Here is a 24,263-nt window from a genome sequence, read left to right as displayed (position 1 = left end):
GGTCCCAGAATTTGTGCAGTTTAGGGAAAGTCTACCAACAACAAAACTGTGTGCCCTCTTCATCTCAGACATCCCTAAAAGGTAAATATTTTCATCTGCTCTAATTTTTTAAAATGAACTGAAAAGTCAACTCTCAGGGCTGAGACTTGTTCCATGTATAAAAGTGTGATGTGGGGGAGTGGATCTTCATCACAGTTCTTTGATAAGTTACGTACAAGTGACCATGTGTGTGCAAAAATGTACACCCATACGTTGCATACATGAACGCAGTATGTCTGCACACTTTTTGCATATAAATTTGAATATCTGAGCTTTACAGTCTTAACAAATCTTGCTAAGAAGTGAATTAACTTTATTTTCAGTAAGCTTCTAGCTGGTAAGTATTTGCTAGCATATACACACAAGGAAATTTTACAAATTAACAATTAACCTTAATAACAGGATTTTTTTTTTTAGATCAAATAAAAATAAATGTGACAGTAGATTAAAACTACAGAAATAAATGAAATGCTAAATTATAAACATTTAACTGTCCTATGTTTAGAAAGACATGAGAAATAATCTCTCAAAAGAAACCTCACTTCAACCTTTAAACATTATTGACCTGGTTTTCAAAGGTGCTGAGCGCTTACAATTTATGACTGCAATGGGAGCTATAGGTGCTCAGCATCTTTGAAAATCAGACCATAAAGCACTTGGTACCTGTGGATTAGTTTGGGAATTAGCCCTTCTCTTCTGAATATCAATGTGGCACACTTTTGTCTGACATCATTCACTGAAATGCTGCACTTTAATGTAGCGCTGCTGAGAGCAACACTGTTATGTTGGCCATGACTGGCTAACTTTGTGATAGACCACAATGTTCTTGTATTAAAGGCAGTAATTTTATGAATGATATCACACTGTAATTTCAGGTGTTTTATACCCACAGCTATTCTGGGTTTTTTTGGGAGTAACCACAAATAGTGGGCTGGATGATGTATTCCAAATTTGGTCCAGTTTTATTCATCTCTTAATCTAATCCATATTCGATGTCCTCATTGTTTTCTTGTGGTTTATGAGGAGATCCTCCATTCGCCTCCAGATGCTGCACCTTTTTGTCCTCAGTCTTATTCTCTGTTAAAGCATGAAGACGTGAAATTGTGATTAATCATCTTTACTATTGAAAAAAGAAACAAATCCCAATTTTAAAAATTTATTAAGAACATTTGTATGGAAATAGTCACAAAAGAATACTCTATGTCTCAACCTACTGGAATTCCAGTAGGGTACAAAGTGGGGGAAAGAGACCAGTAGGACCTCCAAGGGGAGCAGTAGGGGCAAAAAACCTAGCTGGCTTCAAAACTGAGCTTGATACATTTATGGAGGAGATGATATGACGGGACAGCCTAGTTTGGCAATTGACAGATCTTTGACTACTGGTAGTAGTTATGCCAATGGCCTGGGAAGGGATGTTAGATGGGGTTAGATGAGTTATTACAAAGAATTCTTTCTTGGGTGTCTGGCTGGTGAGTCTTGCCCACATGTTCAGGGTTTAACTGATTGCCATAATTGGGGTCGGGAATTGCTGGTGGATTCTCTGTACTTAAAGTCTTTAAACCATGATTAGAGAACTTTAATAACTCAGTCATAGGTTAGGGGTCCATTACAGGAGTGGGTGAGTGAGTTTCTGTGGCCTGCATTGTGCAGGCGGTCAGACTAGATGATCATATTGGTCCTTTCTGACCTCAGAGTCTGTGTATCTGAGTCTGAGGAGGTTTCCTCAGTCCCTCCTTCCCCCCAGTCCTAACTAGCTAACATCATTGACATGGGTGAACAAACTCCTTCCTTCAAAGTACACCACCATCTTTCATTTCCCCCTTCTTTACCTGTTTGGTTTTTTTCTTTTAAATTTTGTTACAATAATCTTACCAAGGCAGGCGGGTATAATGTGACTATCTTTGTTGTCCACTTCTCCTAGGATTAGGTCATCCACTTTATTGTAGGTTGATGATGTCGGTGTATCATCCATTGGTTCATCAGTAATCTCTTGTATCAATGATTTCAAAGGTTTGGCTTGTTTAACTTTGGTCTCTAAGTCTCTCTCTGGACTCCAAGGTTCTGCTAAGCCTTCTACAAGGGGTCTTGTGGTTTCCCTTCGAACGTGTTCAGGTGCCTTACATATATTTGAAAAGATGGCTGTTGGAATCTCTTCTGTTATTGAGTTCCCAAATAAGGTTTTGTTTTCCTCTGATGCAGAGTCCTTGTCATCATTCACTTCAGAAATGATTTCAATCTTTGGATGAAATGCGTGCTATAAAGGTAGATAAGATAATTGAAAATAATCTATTCTTACAGAAGTGGCCACTAAGGGCTGGACTATTACAATTCAAAGGCAAACTTCTGTTCTCAGATCCATATGACAGTTCTCAGTTTTGATACCCTGCTCCCCCACCATTCATAGAACATCCACTTCATACAGACAGCATGGAAAGCAGAAATATCAGGATTGCCTGGTCGAAAGAGCTGAAGTTTCCCCTAAGCAGTTATCAGACAGTAGTCTTAAACTGGCAGGGCATTAATAAAATGAAGGCAAACTTGATCAAGCAGTTTTCATTGTTGGAGAATCTGCAGCCTATAAAACTTTCTAGATGCCACTCCCTAAAATGATCAGAAAGTACTACTAAGTTTTAAGAATGTGTGTGTGTGTGTGTGTGTGTGTGTGTTGGGGGGGGGGTTAATAAAAATATAAATTCCTAATGTATGCCAGGAGTCAGGCACCAAACTGAAGTACCAATATATTATGTCTTTCATTTTTTTTTTATTAAAACAAACAAGCAAAACAAATCAAAGCTGTAAAAATGGCAAAGCAGTTGAGTCTATTTCTGCCCGCCCCACTTATAGAGTCAGGCTTCTTATGGTCCCAGATGGGAATAGGCCCTGTGCTCTTTTACAACCTTAGGGGAGAGGTTCCCATGCGGTATTTCTTGCTGTCTTATTTGGGGTAGGCTTTCTTTCCTAATTCCAGAGGTCCTGATTCTCCCACTCATGTGCCTCAAGGAAGTTAGCTGGCTCCCTGATCCCAGCTCCCTGGGGATTCAGCCTGCTGTAAGTCAGGCCATTTGCACCAAAGCTCAGTAGTCACATGATGTCAGGGAGCAGAGGATGACATGAAAAAACTCCAGGGTACAGTTGGGGCTACAGGTGCAGTAACAGCACGGGATCTCCATTGACTTCTGGTCAGAGCTAGAGTACTGGGGCAGCCCCAGGGCATCCTGCAGAACCCTGGTGGACATGCTCTCCATCTGGGGCTTGTGTGCCTGAATGGCAATCCCCATCTTGCACTTGGCTTCAGCTCAGGGGGAGTCAGGGTGCTGATTGGTTCTCCTAACCCGGGACAAGTGAGGAAGGATAGACAAATGGCCATCCCCAAGGCTGGGGGCACCAGTAGGGACCACCCATCAGCACTTATGGGTATCACAGTATGCTGTGGGAGACATGTGCCCAAAGATCCCTCCTGCTCTTGATTCTCCACCTCTGTCCCCTGGAGGGAGAGGTGATGTGGGTTCAAAACAGTGCAGAGGGGGGCCCTGCAGGAGCCGTTTACCTATCCCAGTCCCACATACAGGAATGCAGGTAGGTTTGGGCTGAGAACAGCAGTTTTGACTTATATGGATGGAGGCCTTTTTAGGCTGAACACAAACTGGACACCCATTGTGTGCACCTTTATTCTTTGCAGGAGGGAAGGGTAAGGGATTTGGGGAGTGGGCCTAATCCCAAGGGTCCTTGTAAAGGAAGAAGGGATGATGCCAGCGTAGCAAAGTACACACAGGGCTAGTTGCAGTACTAGGCTGAAATCTTGCTAGTTTTTCTGCCTATTTGATTTTCTGTAAGCTGTTAGACACAATAAGTATGGCGTAATGATTGTCTCATTCTTCAGCACTGCCTGTACAAATACTGAATCTTTCTGATTATTTCCACAAGATGGCACTATTCTAACAGGATAAAGTGCAGTGGAAGCTACCAAAGAGCGTAGGAGATGTGGTCAAATATTTGCATACAGTTTATCAGAAAAAATAGTTAATTGAGGACTAAAACATTCACAAATAAAATGTTTCTACTTTTCTAGATTCATGTCCAGAGAAGAAAAAAACATGGATTTTTCTGTTCAGGTGAATCAAAGTTCCTTTAAAGACTGCATAAAGAAGTAAGATTCCTGTCTGGAGTGAAGAAGGGTGACTAAAAGTTCTGGAAAGTTTCTGAAAGTGCTTCTATTGTTGCCATACACTGGGTACACGACTAATGAATGGAAATCAATGGAGGTGACTAGTGATGAGAAATATTTTCTTAGGTAGCTTTCCAATTTTAATTTATCCAATTATACAACTGGATTATACAGTTTATCCAATTAAGTCAATATTAATAATTTCTGTACAACAGCAGTACAGAAAAAATACCATATTATATCATTTATATATAATTCTACAACTAATCAACATCCAACTGGCTCACTGTTGCCACTGTGCTGCACATTTTGCTCATTTGGAATCTCATAGCAACAGTGGGCTTAAAACTAACAGCAGGTTCCTATCAACAGAACCAAATAATACTATCCTATAGCTGTTAGCAGCATTGGGCCTATGACATGCAACTGAGCAGTTCTTATTCTATTCGGTAGATGGCAGTTTGTCAGTCAAGACAGTTCATTATAGTAAATTGGTATCATTCTTCTATAATTATTTTTTAAAAAGTAAAAATAAATACAATACACTCTTAAGAGGTCCATCTGATTTAAGTATCACATTGTTAAAAAAAATTTTTTTTAAATGTGATAATGTGGCAATTCAAATTGAAATGTAAAATGCAACTCATTGTTTTAATGTATACAGAATGTGCTGGTAAATGTTGCTGATTACATTTTATAAATTAAAAAATAACTATTCCCCTCTCAAACGGAAATGTACACTATGTAATGTATTAGTAAACTTAAGTAGGAGAGCACCAGCCTGATAAGAATAATTAGCAAGAAGCTCACCTTTCTGATTGAGTTTTCCTCTCCTGGTGAAAATTCACTAACATCTACATCTTCTAAATCAGGCAGTTCCTGAAGAAGATCACAAAATAGCTTGTCAATGGTACAAGCAATTTCTAACCCAGAAAGAGCAAAACCGCATTTGAAACCTCATAAAAGCAAAACTTTTAAAGTTGAAACTCTAATTTTAACTCCCCACAATTGTCCTCTCAACTCCAAAATAGCAGTCTTGTCTTCCAAATGCATGCCTAGGATGGAAAAAAATATCTGCCTCCAAAACAGGATAGCAATAGTCTTAGAGCCCAAAATGCTCTCTGCTACTGTGCAGTGCGGTGAGCAAAGAAAGGAGAAAAGGATAGGAAGACAGCTCTGAAAGAAGCAGTGTTGTTCATTCCTGCTTGTCAGCCCACAGAAACCCATCTCCATGTCCACTGTGAGATGGGGGATCTCTGAGGGCATAGGCTGAGTTGGGGGTGTCCAGGAAGCATCTGCAAGGCACAACATGTGCCAGTCAAACCCAAGAGATTTCTAAATGGAAATGTCTGTGGAAGTTAATGCTGCTTCCTACTCCCCCTTTGTGACATCTATTCCTCTTAGAGATGGTCATCTGCAACTACAGTGGGGGAATGTAACAGCAGTATGGCTTCTGAGCAAGCTCTATGAGGACTGGAAGGAGGGTAGAAAAGGCTAAACCAATCCCATATTGCTTTTACTGTCATATTGCTTATATGAATGACTGACACACATTTTTGCACAGAAACACTGATATTATATAGGATCATGTTTTGAGTACAATAAATATTTTCAACTCTTATTTTTATTGAATATTTTTTTAAATATTTAATGGAGAGAGATTACATAACACTGTGCTCCCTAAAGATGCTGGTTAGTTGCCCAATAGCTAGTTATTTCATACTCATTTGTGAGTGGCACCTGTGCTTTTATTGCAGTACTACATAAACATGAATTTACTCATGTGTAATGTGAGAGCATTTTTCTCTTGCATGCAATATACAATACTCATTTTTGTCTCAGCCTCCCTCTCCTGACACTCTTCTGCACCCTGTTCAGCTAAATTCAGAAAGCAGGAGTTAATATGTATATCCATGACTCATCAACCTGAAAAAGTAATATAACTTCTACATGCAAGTGTTCTCAAATTATTTACCATCCAGCCCTTCTTCTATCAATAGAAATAAACTAAGAGGAGAGAGAGAGTCAGCACAGTAATAGGAAATGGATGGCAGTTCCCCTAGCGCAGGGGTGAGGAAAGGGTAAATTGAGTCTCCAGCTGAGCAGCCAGGGAGAGGCATGCATTTTTATGTACATTAAAGGTTGATACTTCAACCTGACAGTTATCTCACACATACTGGCAGAGGAGTAGAGGGGAGTTTAAAAACCAAAACATTTGATTTGATGGATTTTTTAAAATCTCATGATTTGGGGGACATCCAACTTGTGACTTTTGATCTCTTGAGGCTGGCAATACTGAATAGTGCACTCAGATTAATTTTTAAAAATGAAGGGTGTTGCTGCTGGAGCTTCCAGGCTCCCACACCCATTGCTCTTCCTGCTTATTACTGGATGATAAAATTATGTGAAACTGCTGGAGGGTAAAGGAAACTGCTGGCTTATGTTGCCACAGCTCCTTTCCAAAGGGTTCCCTCTATCCTTCCTATTTAAGTCACTTCTGAGTACCACTGTAAACACCATGACAGGAGTGCTGGGTATTGCACTGTTGGTAGAGCGTTTCATCACTGTCCTTCCCAATAATGTCACTGCTGAGAGTGTCTAAAGAGAAATGGTGTAGCATGACTATTGGATGTTGCTGCAAGAATCTCTCTCCACTCTTGAAAACAATGCTGAGAACAGCTGCAGAATAGAGTACTATAGGGCACTAACATTTTATCTGGGTGTTGTTTCTTTTTCTGTATAGCTAGGAGATTCATGTCTATTAGGAGACAAAAGGAAACTCATGCAACAGGATGTTGTTATACTCTTTTTTTAAAAAGGAAAATATACCTATTTTAATTTTTCATGCATCACTGAGTTCTTTTAAACATCTTTCTCACTCTGAATCAAACAAATGAGAATGATATTGAATGCTTTTTAACCAAATATTAGGGCAAGTGCAAAGGGGCTTGATCTGGGGCCAGGTAACCCCATGAAAAGAAATCCCTCATAGCCCATGAGATTTTCCCAGTGAGGCACACACAATATTGAGATTGCTTTTAAACTAGTTTTTGAGTGGCTTCAAAATCTGCACTCTAAACTGATAGCATACAAATTGCAGATCAAGTGCTTGACCTGACAAATATTCACAGCCAGACAAAGTATTAAAAGTAGCCAGTGGGAGTACACTGTAGTAAGCACTCCACCGAGGCAAAAAGTGCTCTTTTCCCCCTAAGAGAACAAAATGGAAATTGTCTCACAAAAACTGAAAGACAATGAAAAGATAAAACAGACATTGGTAACAAAATTGAGAATCAGGATGTAATGATTTGTATAAGAGATTAGAGAGAGTGCTAATTTCAGAATTTTGGGGTTCTTAGTAGGGACAAAATCTGAATCCGATAAAGGTTAAATATATTAAATTGTTTCTGGTTACTTTAGACCCTCTATTCTATTACATATAGAGAGATTTTTCAGTGGAATTACTCATGTCCTTAAAGTTAAACAAATACATGATTGTCTGCACAATCAGGGCCCTAAATAACAAAAAAAGGTATTAGATGTGGTAATCTTTAATTATATATTCTGTCTAATGTATATTTCTCTATTTTAAAAAATAAATATAACTATTTTTGAAAGATTAATTATTGCTCCAAACTGATGTACAATACATATACGAATGACTGGATGGCTATTTCTTCCTCATGATTTTTTGCTCAGTAGTTTATATTTTTACTGTACATTTGATTTGGGGTTTGGCAAACTCTTGGATACGTTTTTTTTTTTTTTAATTAAACCATTAATTTGGTTTGGCAAACTCTTGGATACGAATAATTATATTGCAATTGGGATTTTTTTTTTTTTAATTAAACCATTACTAATTATTTTACAAAATAAAAGCAGATTTCAGAGTTCTAAAGAGTCTGACTTTAGAACTACTGTGTGCAACAGAGCAGACAAGATGTAGAAGACTGGTAAATTTCTTGACCCAGGGAACTTCAGAAAAATCTATCCAGATGCCATGTAGCCCCCAAACAGATGTTGCATTGTCCTTTAACTTTTTTCAGGGAGTTTTTGTTGACAGTGGAAAGTTCCTACAAGACCTGGGCCACACACAATTATTTAGCCAGGATATAAGCTGATATCATCTAAATTTGGATCCCTCAAAATATGAAACAAATGATTACATACTCAGCCCTAATACATACATCAATGAAAAGCTTTTCTGGTATCTCCAGCTTAATTTGTTCTGTTTCTTCAGACTCATCCAGTTCAGTAACCAGGGCACCTTGGATAGCTATATTCCCTACTAGTATCTCTAAGAAATAAGGAAAAATATTTAGTCAATTATTTGTCTGTTATGTTCCTCATTTAGGTATGTCTCCTTTCTAATGTTCAAAGCTATCACTGATCTAAATTAATCTTATCCCCAGCCGCTGGCATTGTCTACACTAAGAAAATTTGGGTTTTTCTGCATTGACGAAACTCCATGTGTTTAGAAAATCTAAGGGTATGTCTAACTTGCAGAATTGGGTCCAAAGTACGTGAGAAATGTTTTAAGACTAGGAAAGCGTTATCAGAGCCAACACAGTGCATCTTTTCTTTCATTCTATATTTCCAAAGTTTTGTACCCCAACCCATCTGTATCTCACCTTTCTGTCTTTACATCATACCAGTGGACTCCTTTGGTTTATATAAGTTAACTTTTGCATTTTGAAACAAAGAAATTGAAATGTGGGCCAATGTAATTGTTTCACTCATAAAGACAGCAGAGCATCATGCCCTCCACCCCCTTTTTAACATTATTGGTGTTTAAAGCCACCCAAAACTCACCCAAAACTTTTGTCACGCAAAACTCCATTTTCCTCAGTTACATACTGTGGACAGATACTAAGTCAAGTTCCTCATTCTTACATCCCAGCAACCCCAATGAATTCAATCAGGTCACTGGTGATGTATATGAGCATAGAGTTTGGCTCATCATCTCTGTTTGTTTGGCTTTTTGCAGTGTACATTACCTTCTTCATTAGTACTGAAATTTGGGCATTTGTGAGAATTAGATTCTTGCACATTCTTCTGAATGTTCCCAGTAACATTAGTATGCAAGCTATCCAGATCTTCTTTACTTGATGTTTCAGCTAAAACTTCATCATTGGCCTCCATACTTTCATTTACAAATTTCTTAATCTTCTGCTGAATTTCTGTCTCTTTAGAGATTTCAAATGCTTCTGAAGTACTGTTAGTCACATCGCTGTAACTTGTGAATGGAATATCTCCTAAAGCAGTAGAAAAGCCAATAAAAGTAAAGCAGTAGAGCAAGTACTTGCAGGTTAAGAGTATTCAGGCTGTAACATATAGTCTTCAGCCTTTGCTCTCAAACACGCACCAAAATGCCCTTTTGTATTTGATCTGTCATCAGGGAACAATACCCTTCAGTTGACTACAGACATGTTGTGCAAGTGGTTTTGCCCATCTCTCAGTACTTTGTCAAAGGACCTGATCCAGGAGAAGCATTTAAGCAAATGCTTATCTTTAAATATTTTAATTTAAGCCATTGACTTCAAAAGGATTACTTATGTACCTGAAATTAAGCACATGCTTCAGCATTTTGCTGGATAAGAGCCAAAGAGGGAGTTCCTTACATAAATTCCATAATTCTCTGAGATCTCACCTATTTGCTGCAAAACTGCTTCTAATCTCTAAAATTGTATATGGATGGATACCTGAAAATATGCATTGTAGTCAAACACTCTGGCTACACTTGGTTTGTGGGTGGTGTTTTGGTCACCTTGCAACCTATTTGCTGTGACCCAAAGTCTTAGCTGGGAAGTTTTATTATTCATACACTGGTTATCTTAAGTAATGTGAAAGAAGACTCCATGGTGTAGAGAATGCAGAAAGTGAAGCGAGTTGTTAAAATCATCCACACACAGCTTGTGTAACAGTGACTGCTTTCAAGCTATAGGCTCCATTTCTGACTGTCAATTAATATAGTAGAGACTGATAGCTGAGACATGGGACAGAAAAATGGTTTTTTGAGAGATCCTTTTTAATGTGTAATTTATATAGATTAAAATAATACATGACTTGGGGAAATGATTGTCTTGTGTACCCAAAAGCGACATCAATTTGTACCTTAACCTTTGGGATTATTGATTTATTTTAAATATCACTGTATGGGAAAAATAACAGCTTGTTTCCTACTAAAATCATTTGCTAGATCAATTGTATGCAGTGTTGTTGTAACTGTGTTGGTCTCAGGATATTAGAGAGACAAGGTGGGTGAGGTATTATCTTATGGACCAACTTCTGTTGGTGCTCTCTGAGTACCTTTCCTAGACCTCTGGAAGAGCTCTGTGTAGATCAAAAGCTTGTCTTTCTCACCAACAGGAGTTGGTCCAATAAAAGATATTACCTAACCCAACTTGTCTTTCTAGATTGGTGTAAGATGTAATCTTTATTATTGCAGCATCAGGTCTGCATTAAATCCTGCTATTTATCAAGCTATCATCAACAAGTCTAATTCTGTTCTCATTTTCTACAGACTTACATTGCTGTAAGTCCACTGAAGTCAGCAGAGCTACTATGGATTTACACTCTTGTAAATAATAACAGAATTTTACCCACTGATCACTGCCTGATAAAAAGTAATGTCAAAGTAAGGTAAGATTAAGTACTTAGAACTCCAAATTAGACTTAAAGCAGAGACAAATAGCAGCTTTATCCAAAAGCTAAACCACAAACCTTCCTGGGCCTCTGTTGAATCTTTATTTTCACACTTTCTATCTCTTTCTTCAATTTCCCTTTGTCTTTTCTTCTCTTCAGCTTTCCGCCTAATCGCTGTTAGCGCATCAATGCTGTCTTGGATCTTCCTTCTCTCTCTGGTCTCCCATTTTTCCCTTTCAGTCTTCTCTGCTTCACGCCCTCCCGTGGCCCAGGCTTCGGCACAGGCTCTAATGGCAATAGGCAAGACCACTGTAACAGTTTTGTAAATACTAGTGTCTCAATGTGTTCAAGATGAAAGGGAGACTTCAAATGTCTATTTGCAAGGGAAGAAAAGTTACTGAGTAGATTAGCATTAGAAAAAAAAAACTGCTCCCATGAGCAGCAAGGACTGCTATGTAAGGTACAGATATTTTGTAGGTGAAATAGAACAGATAAGGAACACAAGTTTGTAAAGGCTAATGATTACAAAACCAGAATTTCCATCTTTTGTTAGTAAAATTTTTTAAAAAGTCCCAAATTCTGATCTCCATGACATCTGTGCTACCACTCTGACATCATGAGCAGAGTTTGGGCTACTGATTATGGAGAAAGGCAGTTGTGTATAGGAATATGCCACAATATGAGGATGGTATTGTGTTTCTATGTATTAAGACTTTAGAATGCAGAGCTTTTTACTGTAAGATAATAGTGTAGACAAGGCCACCTACCTCCACTGATTTCTGGTCACAAGAACATAAGAAAGGCCACACTGGGTCCATCTAGCCCAATATCTAGTCTTCCAATAGTGGCCATGCCAGGTGCTTCAGAGACAATGAACAGAACAGGCAATCATAGATCCATCTCCTGTTGTCCATTCCCAGTTTCTGGCAAACAGAGGCTAGGGACACTCAGAGCACGGGGTTGCATCCCTGACCATCTTGGCTAATAGCCACTGATGGACCTATCCTCCATGAACTTATCTAGTTCTTTTTCTAATCCTGTTATAGTTTTGGCCTTCACAACATGCCGGAGCAATGAGCTCCACAGGTTGACTGTACGTTGTGTGAAGAAGTACTTCCTTTTGTTTGTTTTAAACCTGCTGCCTATAGATTTCATTGGGTGACCCCCTAGTTCTTGTGTTATGTGAAGAAGTAATAATACTTCCTTATTCACTTTCTCTGCACTAGTCAAGATTTTATAGTCCTCTATCATTCTTAGTCATCTCTTTTCCAAGCTGAAAAGACCTAGTGTTTTTAATCTTTCCACATAAGAAAGCTGTTCCATACCCCTAATCATTTTTGTTGCCTCTTTCTGTATCTTTTCCAATTCTAACTTATCTTTTTTGAGATGGGTTGACCAGAACTGCATGCAGTATTCAAGGTGTGGATGTAATTGATTTATATAGAGGCATCAATATTTTCTGTCTTGTTATCTATCCCTTTCCTAATTCTTCCTAACGTTTTGTTAGCTTTTTTGACTGCTGCTGTGCATTGAGTGGATGTTTTCAGAGAACTATCCACAATGACTCCAAGATCTCTTTCTTGAGTGGCAACAGCTAATTTAGACCCCATCATTTTGTATGTTTAGTTGGACTTTGTTTTCCAATGTGCATTACTTTGCATTTATCAACGCTGAATTTTATCTGCCATTTTGTTGCCCAGTCACCCAGTTTTGTGAGATCCCTTTGTAACACTTTGCAGTCTGCTTTGAACTTAAATATCTTGAATAATTTTGTATCAATTGCAAATTTTGCCACCCCACTGTTTGCCCCTTTCTCTGGATCATTTATGAATACGTTGAACAGCACTGATCCCAGTATAGACTCCTGGAGGACACCACTATTTACCTCTCTCCATTCTGAAAACTGCCCATTTATTCCTACCCTTTTTTAGTCTTTCAACTAGTTACTGAACCATGAGAGGACCTTCCCTGTTATACCATGACTGCTTACTTTGGTCAGATTCTTCCTCTCCATGCATGATAAAAATGGAATGTGGTGGTGTGATTATTAATATTTAATCTATATTGCTATGTAAAGAAGACTTTGCTATATCTCACCTGTCCTTTGGAAAAACTGGCCTATCATCCAGGTATGTTAACTGTTTTAGTCGAATAGTAAGTGTCCTTCTATAATTAGGAATTTTCTTAATCACTTCATTTCCCATCAAATTCAGCACACGCTATAAAAGCAAGGTACATTGTTTTTAAAAAAGAGGTAAAAATTAAATCCAGACAGAAAGGTGTTTTCTCTATAATCTCTGAATCCAAGAGGTTTTGAAAAAATGAGTGATATACCTCAGCATGCAGAACAACATGGGGGAAATTTCCAATCATGGACCAAGTTGCATTAATGAAAACATTTGTTTTTTTAAACTGCTACAGTAATATTTGCTGACAAGCAGAGACCTAATCTTACTACTTTCCTATTCAATCTGGCTATCTCCAAACTGTTTTTGGAGTTAAAGTCCAATTTAAATGATAGTATAGATATTTTTTTCCATCTCATTAGGGCTATCTTTGTTTTTACAAAGAAAACAAACTTGCAGGTACAAATAAAGGGGAAAAAGTTCATGAAAACAGAGTAGGCAGCATTAAGATTATAATAAGGGTCTTTGGAAGCAATGTAAAGCCTTTCTAACTGTACAATACTTAGTTATTTTTCCTATAATTCAAATCACATATGAACTCCTTTTAGAAGTTCAGGGAAGAGAATCAGAGAAAATATTTATGGACTATAGCAAACCATTGGAGCTGGGTGAATTTTTTGGGGCCAATTACTTTATTTGATGAAAAATGCAGTTTCAGGCTGATAAATTGGAGCTGAATTCAGTGAACAGTTTCAGCTTGGGAAAAAATATTCCAAAAAAGTTTAAACTTTTTATTTTGAATTTTAGCTAGGTTTAACTATGAAAAAAAAAAAAAAAGTGGGGGGAGGGGGAGGGAAAACTGTGTTATAAAACACCTGATGTCTAAATCTATCATTTTGGGGCAAAAAAATTTGTTCAGCCCAAAACAATATTTTACTTTTTCAGTGAGCCAAAATTAAATTATTTGCCTAGCATTACTAACAATATACTTTATCTCTAAAGCACCTTCTTCTAATGAAGGTGAAGTTCTACTATTACTGTGTACGGGGCTCCCTGATAAAAACAATTTAATGTGGCGATTGTCCCAAACAGATGTAGGTGAACATATAGAAAATCCCCTCATGTATATTTTGCTTACCAAATCAGGCATGGTCTCCAGAACATTTAGAATATTTGGATCATTTAATTTGTTGTGGGAAAGGTCAAGGACACAGATAGTCGGGCATTCCTGCAGGTGCTGTATGTCTTCCACTGTTTGTAACTTATTGTGAGCAATCTGCAGAGTGTGCAGAACTCTCAGACAAGCTGTTGGACAATAACAATACAATGAAAGAAAAATGAATTAACATCGTTCCATACAAGGAGAATTTTCTGGACAGAGTAGAAAACTGCACCTTTAAATATCATGACTATTTTTCACTTTGTGGCTTTTTCATATACATGTGTTGTCTGGCAATGTATTTCCAAGCCTTTTCCCCCACAATTTTTGTTTCTTTATCATAAAGCCTAGAAAGCCTGAGTTTGTTTTAAACGCATATGTATCTTTTGAACTAGTCAATTACACAAAAGCAAGAGCTACTATTTCATGTTACACCTAAAACACACAAGTGGTGGTGCAGAGGAATTTCTCTTTATCATGTCAAGTGTGGCTACCTAAACATGGCATAAATTCCTCTGTAGTCAGAAGAGATTTGACTATCATGTCCTTGGCCACCAGAGAACACCTGACTTACAAAACAATGAAAAAGTGCTTGATAACAGTCTGATTGTGATAAAGAGGAATGAAAATAAAGGATTAAGTAGGTATGCCAGTGTAAGGAATAACTTTACAGAAATTGTTCTAGTCATCACTGTAAGTAACTGTGAAACCTGTTTTGTTCTTTTGATCAATTAACTCCCCCAAAATTTAGATTTTAAACACATAGGCTTGACTTTCCACCCAAAAGCCTCCTTGAAATTGCTTTTGCAGTTTTTGCAATATTTTAACCCAGTTTTAAAAAAGCCTGCAAAATATGGTCACTAATGATTAGAAAGCTGATGCATGGAAAAACAAATACAACTTAAATGAAACACACTACACTAGAAACACTTACAGAGATTTTCAATGGTTTTGACATAATTGTTACAGAGGTTGAGAGAATCCAGCTTTTGCAGGGGTTCCAGGTTTTCAATTTTATTAATTAAATTGAGTTGCAAGTACAGGCAGCGCAACTCTGTCTGAGCCTCCAGGTTCTCAATTTTTGTTAAACCATTGCATTCAAGCCATAGACACTTTAATCCTGTATACTCTTCAAGATTCTCAAGGCGGTCAAATCCTGCAGAAAACAAGGTTTAAATAAGAAGAGATTGGCTGAAAATGGGAGTACAGAAAAAAATTAAGCAATGAGGCTGATATAGACTATTATCCATAACAGTGAAGATATAGCCTTTATTTCAGTTGAATTGACATAGTAATCAATTTCTGTGTTAAACCACAGTTTCCCTAGTGATTGAGTCTCTCTCTTGTTCTGCTACAGTTTTAAAATCAGCAGGGTGGGAGTTACAGAGAGAGGTTTTTTTAAGTCTGGAGACTCTCTAGGAGCATATGAAGAATGAATCAGTGGGCATGAACACAGTCACAAGTAAGGAATTTTGTCCGTATTATAACTTTCACTAAGCAGATAATCAATGTTATAATCACAAACACATACACAAATCCTGAGAGAGCCCATGGAACACCCAGCACTGTATTCTGCATACATATGTCTATTAGATTTACAGCTAAAACAGTTGTCAGAAAGGAAAAATTGGCATTTAACTGAAATTAGTAATATGGCTCAAATAGAGCAAACACTGAGCAAGTTATTAGTTGGAACAGATGAAGTATTAACCACCCCTCTAGGGATGGAAATTGGATGGAAGGGATGTTGTCCAAAATATCATCACTACAGGCATTATTTTTGCCTTATGTTATATGGGAGGAAACATTAGGACTTTAAGCCAAGAAACGCACAGAGACCAGCCTGATTTAGTCCAAGCTGTTTCTATCCCACTTCAAGCCACAGTTAATCCAGCAGCAGTATTCATAGCCACTGTAGAGGAGGGGAGTATTGTATGAAGATATGTTTAACATAAAACCTCATCAAGAACCAGAACCTCCATATGTTTCTGTACGTCGCCAATAGCCTGCAGAAACAATATATCAACCCCTCATGCTTCCATACAAAGAAACAACTTATTTATACATATATATATTTTACATTATGTTTGTGTTGAATTATAGTGTTTGCTGTGTATTAATACATAATTTGTGTGTGACGAGTTTCTTAAATTTCCACAATATTCACCCCATCAAAGGGGAGAGCTTTTAGCCAATTAGTTTATTTAATCATTTATTAGAAGGTTTAGTGTTGTGATTGTTTTTCCAAACATCACCCATTGGCACATTCTTTACAGTAAACTTATAACTTTACTGTTTAAGGGTTATTCCTAGGTCATGTACTTATGTCAACTCTCCTTTGGCCTAAGGCCCAATATGGCTGAGGCCTGTAAGATTTCAGATTAGCGTGTAGGCCTGGCATTATAGCTTGATTTGCTTATATACCTAATACACGTTCATCACTCATGAATGCTTGTCAATCTTGTACTCCTATGATCCTATCCTACTTAAACCTATCCATCACACACTAAATTAACTATACTTAACCACAACAATAAATCTATAATAAATGATTAAATAAACTAATAGGCTACAAGTGTAACTAGCCATTGGAACAATTTACCAAAGGTTGTAGTGCATTCTCATTATTGGCAATTTTAAAATCAAGATTGGAATCAAACAGGAATTCATTTAGGGAAGTCTATGGCATGTGTTACACAGGAGGTCAGACAAGATGATCACAGTGGTCCTTTCTGGCTTTGGAATCTATGAACTGCTCCCATTGAAGTCAATGGCAAAACTCCCAGTGACTTGAGTGGTGAAGAAACAGGCTCATCAAGAAGGAAGACTTAAGGTTTACAAAGATAACTATTTTAAATATAAAAGAAAATATGCTGGCATAATGGCACAAATAGTGCCCCTAAATGGGAGATGGGCTTCCTGGAGACTTAGCATGTCATGTATATAGCATTAGCTTGTATTGGTTGTTATGGAAAGACTAGCTATTCCACATAAAGAAATTCTTAAAGACAACAAGGGGAAGCATTCACATTAGCTCTAGGAACTCTTTTTCCTTTATTAATACTAGAGTGTAGAAAGTGAAGTATCCATATTTGGGTATTGTTCACTAATAACAAAGCTGATGGTATTGAACGCAATATGCTTACATTTTTTTTCTGGTCATTCTTTATTAATACACAAGTTCCTGGAGCTGAAAAAGTCTTTTTCTAAAAGAACATTTAAGAAGGATTAACATAGATTTCTGCTTGTGAGATATTCAGGACCAATATTTTAAACCAGGGTCTTTAGACGTGAGAAGCAAGTGTATTGATTCAAAGTGCCACCTAGATCCCACCTTGATTTATAGTAACTTGTTTTTCATGAATATCGTTGGTCACAGTTTAGCGGTTAACAGTACATTTAAAAGAGTAAGATTCAAGTTTAGATTAACTCGTTGTCTGTTGTCTCATAACAACATCAAAATTGTCAAACCGTAACATACCACTGCTCCCTCAATTCCAGTATCCTGCCTCCAGTACTGGCTTGTTTCAAAAGAAGTTGAAAACACTCCAAAAAGGCACTGGGCAACAGTGCAATATCTTATAACAGAAATAATTGCTTTCTGACCCTCACATAAAGTTCTATAATCTTTATCATGTGGCATAATAATTCTAGTATTTTTGTCTATATACCCAGCTAATGTAGCTAAGTATGCTGGATTTGTTTTCATATACGTATATAAATGCTCTTAAAATTCCACAAAAGCATAATCCCCATTGATTTCAGGTGATGGTGAATACACAGCAGACTAAGGCAGTGTAAAGAAGAGTATTTCCTTATATCAATTTTAAATTAGTTGTCTTTAGATGAAGTGGCTGATACACAAATGTCACAAAATTAAGTCAAATTTGTCACTGAATGCACTAGCCTTAGTCATTTGGGTCTTATCCTGCACTACGTTGAACATTCCTCAGCTCCTGGTGAATTCAGTGGAAGTTGGAAGATCTTCCAGGATCAGGCCTTAACACTGATGCTGAAGTATTTTTGTACTTTGCTATTGACTCAGTTACCCCCCTAATTAAGTATTCCCATCAAATTAATTATATTTCTAATACAACAGTTTTCAGATGAAACCATACCCAGATCCCCTGCTATAGTGCTAGTTAGAACAATAACTCTGAAATATGATATTTTTTGTGTGTCTTACCTTTATAATGTAAATATAGTGTGTCATTCAAACATGGGGTCACATATAATTTTTGCTGTTTGCAGATGTCTCGCAGGAGCTTTTTTGTCATTCTAAAATTTTAACAGGAAGTATGAACAACTTAAAAAACTTTAAATTATAACATGCTTTCTGGAAGCTTTAATATCTGCCTGACTTCAAATAGATGAACAATCTGCTTCTTCACTGACACATAACTCATTAGCTGTTTTACCCTTTCAGAACAGTACTCAAAGTGAACATGCAGTAGTTTATTTCAGAACTGCTTTCCATTTCTGCTTGTTTAGAGTGCAGATGTGTTGCTTATCATTCTCTAAGCAACTAAAAAAGGAAAACAAACAAGGAATTACATAGGCTATTAATATTTCCTCTTGAATTTAATTAGCTAATCAACCACAAGATCTTTTTGTTAGAACTTCTTTTTCTCTTCCTCTACTCACCCCTTAATTTTTTGTTTCCATTTGTTGTGTCTTGTTACTTAACCCCTGAACCTGATACTAGCAGGAAGACCTCAGTGCCCGTATACAGCCCCACTGAAGTGAATGAGGTTCTGCATGGCCAGAGTGATCTACCCATATGGAGCTCCACATGCAGGACCAGTGCCTTAGATTTGTGAGCTCTACAATCATGGCCCCTGACTCTTTTAGTAATCTGTGTATCACCTAACACATGTTGGGTATTATTTAAATAGAACTGTTTTAAAAGGTAAGCTTTTAAACTTAAATATTTAAAATATAGAAAATATTTGAAACAAACAGCAAATATTTAATTTTTTTCTTTGAGGAGACTAGATTTTACTAAAATAAACACGTCTAAAAGGTTAAAAGAAAACCTTAGTAAATTATCCTACATACAAACCTGTATCTAGTTTTGTTGTGTGATTAGTTTATAACAAGTATTAGACATTACAAAATTATATTTCAGCATTAACCCTCTATATTCTTGTTAATACAAAAAAATGCACAGGTTGAACTGCAAAGCCCCAGTCCTGCAAAGACTTTAGCATGCTTAATTTTATGCATTGAATGGAACTACTCATGTGCTTAAGTTTCTGCAGTATTGGGGCTTAAAATGGTAAGATTTTCTTGGCAGGAAGGCAGGCCCAAATCAACACAGTAAAGCTGAGAAAAACTGGTAGAATCAGGACCTTAATAAATGAAACTGCATTTAAATTTTTACTTATTACATTTAAATAATTCAATATTTCTGAGAAACACACAGTTCTGACACAACTGATTGGTCACTTGAATTAATGAGGCAATATAAAATATGGGGAATTGTCAGAATTTAACTAAGTCCCTACAAGCAATAATGGCTGGAATAATTCCAGGACTGCAGATTCAATAGGAACTGAAGGGCTTTATAAACACTGAGCAAAGCCTCTACATCAAGATCATTCTTTAGTGTTAGTAGCCAATACAAACTATTTTATGCATGATATATCATGATGTGTTGTTTTATCTATTTGCAACATTTCACTGCTTTTCAATATGAATCTACACTATTTGAAGCCCTTTAATTAAATTCTTGACAACTCCAGGCAATGCATAGGCTCATAATAAGGTCAGCTACCTCCTTTGGAAACACAAATAATCTCATTATACAACACATGTTCCCTTCCAAATTTTTCATATGAATTTAGTTCTTCAGAAAGATGTTGGCTGATAACCCAAGGGACTGAAATTCTGTACATATCCTCAGCCCGATCCACATCCTGATGAAGTCAATTGGAGTCTTTCCGTTGACTTTTAAAAGACACTGCAGAACAGGTATATTAGAGCTAACAGCAATGCAATGTTCCCATATTATCTCCTACCAACACATGTTAACAACTGTAGTTCATATATCATGTCCATTTAGTAGTTGGTTTGCCTGATGAAACTTTCAACAAGGTTACCAGTTAGTAGTAGCAGTTTTTCTGATGTGCACATCTGTCCACTGGGAAATGGACTAACAAAATTAGCCCATTTCACATTTGCTACTGCACAACCATCAGATTGTAAAAAATCTATACTAGCCCAGGATAGATTTGAACCAGAACCTGAATCCTTAGGGATAAAAGAGAGGATTTATGTCCCACCCCACTGAGCCACCAAGTCCATGTTTCCTTTGTTAAAAATTTTCTCTGAATTTGAAATATTCATACTCAGGTTACTAAACAGTGTATTGGCTGAAGTGGTACTGAGGAAGGGTCCAATCCTACAGACAAAACTTATATTAAGTTTGTACAATTGTTCCTGAGCCTTTCAAATAACCCTCCATTGTGTATTCAAAATGCAATTTGCTATTTTGGCCATCTAAAAGCAGTATAAATTTTGTAAAATGTCAAGGTCAATTTGATTGATTTATTAGTTGGCATCAGGTTCATCTTATGTACCATTTTGTTGCATCATTTAAGATAAACACATAAAGCGAGATCCTGGCTCTACTTAAATCAGTGGCAAAACTCTAATTGATTTCATTCATTAATTTCACAATTTCACTCATTAATAACATTAAAATAAATTACCGAAGGCAACCTTTGTTTTCTTCTGCCTTTTGGCTGGATGAATCAGTCACTAGCTTATGGTCACCACCTGACTGCAGCTCATGAGGTTGATCTATTTTGGGCACAGTGTACACTGTTTTCTCTTCAGATTTAATATCTTCTTGTTTTATGTAAGAAAAAAATATTGCAATGTAACAGTATGAACATGAAATTTACATCATCCATTTCTAAAGAGAAATATTAAATTTTTAAAAGTTCATTTCCATAAAGATGTTCAAGTAAAAGCAGTCTGTCCCACTAAGCATTTTTGTTAGCTTTTCTTAAAAACTAAAAACAATTGCAGCTTTTTTAGACGCAGGAGCTAGTAACAACAGAATAAGAATAGTATATTTTGTTTATCGCTTAGCTCTAGATAAACTTGAAGTGAGCTTTGATATGGTAGTATCTACGACTCCAAAAAAAGCCATTACAATGAATGGCAACAATGGAGCCCTAGTATCAGAGCTCTTGTGGTTTCTTGTTGCAACAATATATGATTATTTCATATTACAGCTATCCTTTTAATTACTGATGATTTGGTATTAGTATAGGACTGTGTGTAAAGAATCCTTTTAATTACTGATGATTTGGTATTAATATGGGACTGCGTGTAAAGAAACTAAAATAATAGTACATCCATGTTATTACAGGACATCTTTGAAGTTGTTAGTGTAGCTTTTCCATATAATTACCTGTTTTTACAGCTATCATGGTATCTCCAGTGCTGTAATCATTCAAAATCTTTTCTGACTTCCTTTGTACATTCACATCATCTTTGATTCCCTCTTCAGGCTCTGGCTCTACATCTTGTGGTTGCAACTGTAGTTCTGCCATTTAGAGAGAGAGAGATAAACAAGATGTCCTCAGCAAATATATAAACATACAGAGCTAAATTATGCCTTCAGTTACACCAGTTGGGAGTTCATAGAAGCTGTCTGATTATAACTATGGGCAGAATTAAGTCCACAGTAAAAATTGGAAGGTCATTAAGGTTCCAATTCTTGCCTCAGTTATGGCAAAACTCGCTGAGTTCAATGGAAACAGGAACAAGTTCATATTAGATCATATTTTGATCCCAAATACACCAGCAAAACAATAGCTCCAGCAAAACAGATCAGGATCTAGCCTTAATGCAGGTTGTATCCATGTGAGTAAGAGCAGCACTGGACATTGAGTTCAATTGGTGAAATATCACCTACTTAAGAAAATAAAAATTAAGTAGCCACATGATCACTAAATTCATACTAGCAGAAAACACCATGGTCAGGTGTTAATGTAGTTTTGCCTTTAAATTACCTGCTTTTACAAGAGTGTTTTCATTGTTTGTCTGGATGTCTCCATTTTTGCAATCACTTGGAGACTCTTCCGACATCTCTTGCTCATTAACTACCTCTTTGATTCCCTCTTCTGGACCAGTCTCTCCATATGGTGGATGCATTTTAAGCTCTGTCATTTAGATGGATGACAATCAAGGTAGTCAATCCTATTGCTTTTATTCAGGCAAAATTTCCAATGGCTTCAATGGGATTATTGCATGAGTAAGGATCAAAGCTCCAGTCCTGCAGTTGGATTGGTGTGGGAAGACACTTGAGCCTGTGACTGTGTGGGCAGGAAGGTACAATCACAGGGACCTTACTGCAGAATTGGGGACTGAAAAGACATATTGTGAAAAAAATGCATCATTTTCAAAATCTCTCCTGAAAATCCTCCTGATGTGTTTTTTGAGATTAGTATGAAAAAGAGTAAGCACTAAAGCAAAGTAAATAAGCAAGGATTAAACGAAACAAAAAGTTAAAGATACGTGGTAGTCAGACAAGGTCATGGTAAGGTTATATTTAAAAAACAAAATCCCCAAACCCATCAACATATATACAATATATAACTAACAAATGGTGTGCCTGGTCACTTCAGGCTACATTGAGCCTTTAGGCTCAGCCCACAGGAAAGGGCAGATCATAAATTGTGCAACTCCAAAAGGAGGATAGGAAAGAATTGTGACTCCAGGAGACATCATCCTCCCTTGCCCTAAGAGGAAGTAAGTTTCTACAACCCTTTTCAGGGTGTGTGGTTTACTGCCCCTTATGCACTTGACCTGCTACTCTGGCTGCTGTATAGGGGAATAACCAAAGGCTCCTCCCACTTTTCTCTCTCTTTCCAACCTTTCCCTGCCCACGTGCTTGCTAGAGAGATTATTGGATGAACAGGCCCTGGTCTCCCCTCACCACACTCCCAGGGCCAGAGCAGCAACCTGAATCCAGTCATACAGGGAACTAACAGGGGAATCTTACTCCTCTGTACAGCCGAGTAAGTACCAGGGGCAATTTAACCCTTTGTTCGTATGTGCATCCTTCCTGATACCCATTCTCTATTTTTTGTCATTTTAGATTATAAATTCTTTGGGAGCAGTTCCATATCTTTCTCTATAACTGTAGACTGCATAGCACAATGACGACATTGGGCGTAACTGCAGTATAAATAAAATATTAAATAACAAATGTCAGGCCAGGTGCATTTTGACTTTTTGATCAAATCTGGCTTGAATCATAATGCTCAGATAGGGTCGTGTGTGCTATATAAAACAGACCACGGTGCTATGAAGCATAGAAATCATATACTGGACAGCTCTGAGTTTGAAACGTTTCTCCAGTATGGGAAGCCATGAAGCTCTAGAGAGCTGAGTCCTGCGTTAAGGCTGGGGGGTGGTTTTGGACCTGCAATTAATATTCTTATTTATTTCTAATAGCAGCAGGGCTTAGCTGGGGGTGTCATATGAACTCCACCCCCACTAATCTACCTGTCCCTGCCTCAGAGGGGTGTCACACCCAGATCCCTTGCTCTGTGGGGGTTTCATCCATCTCCCTGCCCTGTGAGGTGTGTAACCTAACCTAACCCTCTGCTTCCCATGGGGGGTGGGGGGTGTCACACAAATTCCCTACCAGGCGGGTTGGGGTTCAAAACCCTCCTGCTTCCATACGGGGTGTCAAATGAACCGTCTCCTGCACCCCGGGTGGGGGCGGGGGGGAAGGTCACACAAAGTCCCTGTCCCGTGTGTGTGTGAGGGGGGCGGGATACAGAACCCTGCCCTCCCCTTATGGGGTGTCACTCTGCCCCCGTGAAGCGTTTGCCCCCTGCAACGGGGGGGTCGCACTCCCTCCGTTCCTCGTGACGGGGGGGCACACGCACCCTGTGAGGGACTGATCATGGGGGGAGTCGCATTAACACCCCTCCCCGCCCGGGATTCCCCCCCGGCTCATTTCGGGGTCGTGCGCCCCTCTCCCCCTTCCCGGGGCGGAGACTCACCCTCTACCCCCAGCCTCAACCGCTACCAACCGCTTCTCCAGTAACCATGGCGACCCAGCGACGGGACCAGAAGCCCCCGCGCGACGGCCCGCTCCATT

The 24,263-nt window shown here is 38.0% G+C and overlaps 1 protein-coding gene across 3 annotated transcripts; it reads right to left on the bottom strand.

Annotated features, from left to right (window-relative positions):
• Positions 1-341: 341 nt before the first annotated feature.
• On the bottom strand, positions 342-24,241 carry DNAAF1 (dynein axonemal assembly factor 1). 3 transcript variants are annotated; one of them, XM_067549914.1, is made up of 14 exons: positions 24,166-24,196; positions 22,162-22,311; positions 21,558-21,692; positions 20,848-20,986; positions 18,321-18,412; positions 15,069-15,290; positions 14,114-14,280; positions 12,947-13,068; positions 10,928-11,136; positions 9,202-9,459; positions 8,392-8,501; positions 5,015-5,083; positions 1,912-2,293; positions 342-1,116 (listed from the first exon to the last, which is right to left on the bottom strand). In XM_067549914.1, the coding sequence occupies exons 2-14, from the start codon at positions 22,301-22,303 to the stop codon at positions 1,013-1,015; spliced, it is 2,151 nt and encodes a 716-aa protein (XP_067406015.1). In that variant the 5' UTR covers positions 22,304-22,311; positions 24,166-24,196; the 3' UTR covers positions 342-1,012. The 3 variants fall into 3 exon arrangements, with proteins under 3 accessions (XP_067406015.1, XP_067406024.1, XP_067406011.1); XM_067549923.1 differs by lacking the exon at positions 22,162-22,311 and having other exon boundaries at positions 24,166-24,241; XM_067549910.1 differs by lacking the exon at positions 24,166-24,196 and having other exon boundaries at positions 22,162-22,318.
• Positions 24,242-24,263: the final 22 nt, after the last annotated feature.

The sequence above is a fragment of the Emydura macquarii genome, unplaced genomic scaffold (assembly GCF_026122565.2).
Source record: "Emydura macquarii macquarii isolate MOO-44397 ecotype Brisbane River unplaced genomic scaffold, CSIRO-AGI_Emac_v2 contig_295, whole genome shotgun sequence".
NCBI classification, from domain to species: domain Eukaryota; kingdom Metazoa; phylum Chordata; order Testudines; family Chelidae; genus Emydura; species Emydura macquarii.
The sequence above is the reverse complement of the archived record's forward strand: the minus strand, read 5'-3'. Positions and strand labels throughout refer to the sequence as shown.